The sequence below is a fragment of the Sprattus sprattus genome (genome assembly GCF_963457725.1).
Source record: "Sprattus sprattus genome assembly, chromosome: 5".
In the NCBI taxonomy this organism is placed as follows: domain Eukaryota; kingdom Metazoa; phylum Chordata; class Actinopteri; order Clupeiformes; family Clupeidae; genus Sprattus; species Sprattus sprattus.
The window spans coordinates 26,765,053-26,771,052 of record NC_137924.1 but is presented as its reverse complement, the minus strand read 5'-3'; the positions used below and the strand labels follow the sequence as shown (position 1 = coordinate 26,771,052).

General features: G+C 46.9%; 1 protein-coding gene across 1 annotated transcript in view; it reads left to right on the top strand.

Moving 5' to 3' along the window:
• The window catches only part of man1a2 (mannosidase, alpha, class 1A, member 2), a 103,131-nt gene that overhangs the window by 94,590 nt on the left and 2,541 nt on the right, over nt 1–6,000 (top strand). The window contains exon 12 of the mRNA XM_080840018.1: nt 2,287–2,459. Coding sequence (XP_080696144.1) covers nt 2,287–2,459 — 173 coding nt within the window. The remainder of the gene's footprint in view (nt 1–2,286; nt 2,460–6,000) is intronic.

Genomic DNA, 6,000 nt, shown 5'->3' with positions numbered 1-6,000 from the left:
ACACACACACACACACACACACACACACACACACACACACACACACACAAACACATACAGCCACGGAAAAAATTAAGAGACCACTTCAAAATGATCAGTTTCTCTGGTTTTACTATTTATTGGTATGTGTTAAAGTAAAATGTACATTTTTGTTTTATTCTATAACCTACTGGCAACATTCCTACCAAATTTCAAATAAAAATATAGTCATTTAGATCATTTATTTGCAGAAAAATGACAATTGGTCAAAATAGCAAAAAAGATGCAGTGTCTTCAGATCTCGAATAATGCAAAGAAAACAAGCTCATATTCATTTTTAAACTACACAATACTAATGCTTTAACTTAGGAAGAGTTCAGAAATCAATATTTAGTGGAATAACCTTGATTTAAAATCACAACTTTCATGTGTCTTGGCATGCTCTCCACCAGTCTTTCACATTGCCGTTGGGTGACTTTATGCTACTCCTGGCGCAAGAATTCAAGCAGCTCGGCTTCTTTTCATGGCTTGTGACCATCCATCTTCCTCTTGATCACATTTCAGAGAAAAAACTCTTCTCAGAGTTGGGGAACATTGTCAGAGCAAAAGGAAGCAAGTTTTTCTTCCGGGACAACGTTGTACTTTGCCTGGCTGAGGTTTGTAAAAGACCATAAGAATTGAACCAAAGCGGACTGGAGGGTCTCCTAGTTCGTCTTCTCTGATGAGTCCAATTTCACAGTAGGTGCAAGACACTGTGGCTTGTAGGCCTCTCCAGGTCTCCGTCTAACCATCAGACGACCATGTGTTGGGCAAAGCTGAAAATTGGACTCATCAGAGAAGACGAACTAGGAGACCCTCCAGTCCGCTTTGGTTCAATCCTTATGGTCTTTTACAAACCTCAGCCAGGCAAAGCACAACGTTGTCCCGGAAGAAAAACTTGCTTCCTTTTGCTCTGACAATGTTCCCCAACTCTGAGAAGTGTTTTTTCCAGCAGGGAAATGCTCCATGCCACACAGCCAGGCCAGTTAAGGTGTGGATGGAGTATCACCAGATCAGGACCCTGTCATGGCCAGCCCAATTTCGAGACCTGAATCCCATAAAAAACCTCTGAAATGTGATCAAGAGGAAGATGGATGGTCACAAGCCATGAAAAGAAGCCGAGCTGCTTGAATTCTTGCGCCAGGAGTAGCATAAAGTCACCCAACGGCAATGTGAAAGACTGGTGGAGAGCATGCCAAGACACATGAAAGTTGTGATTTTAAATCAAGGTTATTCCACCAAATATTGATTTCTGAACTCTTCCTAAGTTAAAGCATTAGTATTGTGTAGCTTAAAAATGAATATGAGCTTGTTTTCTTTGCATTATTCGAGATCTGAAGACACTGCATCTTTTTTGCTATTTTGACCAATTGTCATTTTTCTGCAAATAAATGATCTAAATGACAATATTTTTATTTGAAATTTGGTAGGAATGTTGCCAGTAGGTTATAGAATAAAACAAAAATTCACATTTTACTTTAACACATACCAATAAATAGTAAAACCAGAGAAACTGATAATTTTGAAGTGGTCTCTTCATTTTTTCCACGGCTGTATATACACACACTGAAACACACAAACACACTCACTCTCTCTCAATTGCACACTCTCCCAGTCCTGTGTTAGCTGTTTAAGGGCTAACTGCACTCTGCAGGGCTGTGTGTCACAGCGCAATGACTCCCCAGAGACAGCCGAATAAAACACACACACACACACACACACACACACTCCCTCCTGAGCGCAGTGAAAGTCAGAGTTAGAGAACACAGAACATTGAGTTTTTGCACCCTCTTCAATAACTCCATATATTTGGAGTTCCAATTGTGAAATGCCTCCTTTACTGTGTGTGTGTGTGGGGGGGGCCTTTTGCTGAAGACTCTCCTGGTCCTTGTTCATTCAGTTCCTAATTCTTGGGTTTCTTCATTTCTCTCAGTCTCCCTTTCTGCTTTTATCGTCCCTTATTTCTCTCTCTCATCTCACCCTCACACACTGTCTATCTTTAACCACCATCTCCCTTCCTCCCCCTCACATCTCTCAAAAGCATGGAAAGAAAACTGTATGTGTTCAATGGTATACTGATGTAGGAGTGTGAGCACCTGGTTTAAAAGACTGTTAAACCTCAATCACTTACTCTCTCACTCTGTCTCCCTCTGCCTTTCATTCTTTCTTTCTCTCTCTCCATTTTCTGTTTAAGCGTACAGTAATTTAAAGGACTTAATGCTGGTTCAGTAAACGAGTGTCTCCCCCTCTCTCTCTCCCTCTCATCAGTGTTGAAGCTGGGGCCCGAGGCCTTCAAGTTTGACAGCGGTCTGGAGGCAGTGGCCGTGCGGCAGAATGAGAAGTACTACATCCTGCGGCCCGAGGTCATCGAGACCTACTGGTACATGTGGAGGTTCACCCACGACCCCAAGTACCGCCAGTGGGGCTGGGAGGCAGCGCAGGTCAGTGAAGAACACAGACACACACACCACACACTATCTGACTTGCTCTTTCACAGGGGCAGGCTCCTGCCGTAAACAAGAGATGTGTTGCCCCATCTTCTTGATCCTTAATCTCTCTCTCTCTCCATCTCACTCTCTCAATCGCTCTGTCTCTCAGTCTCTTGACTATCATCCTTTATCTTTCTCTCCTTCCATCTCCTTCACCCACTCTCATTTGTTCGTTGTGTTGGTAATGCTGACTTAAGTGTTTATATGTGTTTGCAAATGTGTGTGTCTGTTTGCGTGTGTGTGTGTGTGTGTGTGTGTGTGTGTGTTTGCGTGCGTGTGTGTGTGTGTGTGTGTTGTGTGTGTGTGTGTGTGTGTGTGGGCACTGGCTCGGAGTGCTCTTGAGAGGCGAGTGCTTGTCTGTTTCCTGATTGGCTCTTTGTTCTGCTGGGACATTACTGTTCCTCTGCAACACAAACGCCTCCCTTTGATCAACGTACACACACACACACACACACACACACACACACACACACACACACACAACACAGAGCTCTCTCTCTCCCCCTTTCCTCCCTCCTGATCTCCCTCATTCTATTCCTCATGTCTCTCTCTTTCTCACCCTCTCTCCCTTCTCCTTTTTTCGCTGACCCTGTCCACCTTTCTCTCTCTCTTCATCCATCTCTGCCTCTGCATCACTCACATTTGTCCTTTGTTGTGCTGTTTCTTTTGCATTCCTCTCCTCCATTCGTCTCAATCTCTCTGTCTGACTACCTTTCTATACGTTAGGCTCTCTCTCCTCTTCTCTTCGTTAGGCTCTCTCTCCTCTTCTCTTCTCTTCTCTTTCTCACTCTCACTCTCTCTCTCTCTCTCTCTCTGTCTGACTACCTCTCTATACGTAAGGCTCTCTCTCCTCTTCTCTTCTCTTTCTCACTCTCTCTCTCTCTCTCTCTGTCTGACTACCTCTCTATACGTTAGGCTCTCTCTCCTCTTCTCTTCTCTTTCTCACTCTCACTCTCTCTCTCTCTCTCTCTCTCTCTCTCTCTCTCTCTCTCTGTCTGACTACCTCTCTATACGTTAGGCTCTCTCTCCTCTTCTCTTCTCTTTCTCACTCTCACTCTCTCTCTCTCTCTCTGTCTGACTACCTCTCTATACGTTAGGCTCTCTCTCCTCTTCTCTTCTCTTTCTCACTCTCTCTCTCTCTCTGTCTGACTACCTCTCTATACGTTAGGCTCTCTCTCCTCTTCTCTTCTCTTTCTCACTCTCTCTCTCTCTCTCTGTCTGACTACCTCTCTATACGTTAGGCCCTCTTCTCTTCTCATTATCCTCTATATCGTCCTCTATCGTGCCTCTAACCTTCTCTGCCTCTTCTTATCTCCCATTCGACACCTCCCTTCCCCCCCTCTCTCTCTCTCTATCTCTCTCACTCTATCTCTGTCTTTCTCTCTCTCTCTCTCTCCGTCCACCTCCCCCTCTTATTCTAAAGGCCATTTTAACGCCAACGATAATCAACCAGACAGGTTGCAACCCCTGCAGCCGGTCGACTCCTCACCACACAAACGCTCCAAAGCGCTAGGAGACTGGCTTCGGCACGGCAAACCTGAAATGCCCGAGGGCGTTACCATAACAACACCCCTCACTGTTTGTATTATCTAGCCTTCAGTGTTTATTGTATCAGTCAGCCTGCTAGCTCAGGCGCTGCCCTGAATGCATAAGTGTGTCGTGTACGGAGATAAGCTGGCTGTAAGTTATGGCGCTTCAGTCTCAGTTGGTCACTGTGGAGAGGGTGGGGAGGCGGTCACCTCTCATGGGTCACCAGTGATGAGAGCGGTCTGAGCTGCTTTAATGCCAGCTGTGGTTCGAGGTTCTAGGGTAGGTAAAAGGTAGAACTGGAGAACAGAGGTTCACAGCGCAGCAGCAACACATGTAGCATGACCACATCATTCATGTGAAGGCTGGGCTGGCAGGGTGCATGGGCAGGGTAGGGTGGTATGCGCTCACACATTCTCAGTGAACACATTGGCAGCCATGCTGGCCCTGTACTGATAAGACCGCGGGTCCTGATCAAAGCCAGGTGTGTTGGTGGGGAGGGTCCCCAGCTGCTCTTGCTTTAGTCACTGTGGATCTACTTTGACTTGGGAGGAGCAGTGAGAGGCGTCGAGAGAGAGGAGAGGAGAGGGGTGGAGGGGAGGGGGAGGGAAAGAGAGGGGTGACGGGGAGCAAAAGAGAGGGGTGGTGGGGAGGAGAGGTGAGGCCCCAGGTGAGGGGAGGGGGAGGAGCGTGGGGGGGGTTTGAATGGGGGCAGCTGCTGTGGTGCTCGGCCCACGGATAAGGAGCCTCGTCCCCGGGCTCAGGCTGGCAGACGCAGGGCTGCTTCAAGTGGAAAACAGCCCCCAGTGGATCCAGACAAAACACAAAACAACCCTGCGCAGGAACAATGTCAGTGCTCATTTAGAGAGGGAAAGGGACAAGGAAAGGAGGGAGAGAGAGAGAGAGAGAGAGATAGATAGATAGATAGATAGATATATATATATAGAGAGAGAGAGAGAGAGAGAACGACAGACAGATGCGGAGAGAGAGAGAGAGAGATGCAAGAGGGGGAATGAGAAAGTGAGAGATGCCTGAATAATGTGTAGGGGTATGGGAGAGATGGGCGGTGAAAGAGTGAGAGAGAGAGAGAGAACGCTGGAGGGAGGAATAGAGACAGATGGAGAGATGGTGAGATGAAGAGGGAGGAAAGTGAGAGAGTGGTGTAGAGAAGAGGGGGTAAAGATGGATGGAGAGAACAAAAAGTCAAAGGAGGTGGCGAAAGAACGAGAGCGAGAGAGAGTGTGTGTTTCTGTGCTGCGTTTGCCTCCGCTGGCTTCCTGTTCTGTTTCCCTGGCGGATCACACTCAGATCAAACACACACACACACACACACACACACACACACACACGTCAGGAGGGGGATGGATTAGCACGCTAACATTTCCCTTGCATTATTATTCAGTTACACACACACACACACGCACACACACACACACACACACACACACACACACACACACACACAGCCGCCCAAACCTCTACAGCAGTGCACCGCCATATCAGGAAGGGTGTAATGATATAACTTAAATGTATCCATATAGAGGCCTTAGGTCAAGCTGTATTACAAGCTCTTTATTTTCTCATCCACCCACTTAAGAGGAACCCAGCACATCTCAGTCTCCTCCTCATCTCAGCAGTATCCTCTCAAGATTGGCTGCTTTGGGAAATTAAACTGGGCACGTCTTCAGTATGTTGGTTTTAAACGCAAAGGACCCCAGCTTCAGCCTGCTGTGTGTATTGTGGGTTTGTTCTGTCCAAATTCCCAGCGCACGTGTTTTATTTAATCAGCATGCCTCCACTCAGCATCGACCATCTGCTTCTCAGCTAATCTAATGTGTGTGTCTGTGACATCTACAATTCTCACTGTGACACACACAAACACACACAAACACACACATACACACGTGCACAGACACACATACACACGTGCACACACACTGTCCCTGTATGCCCGGTCAGAGATGGT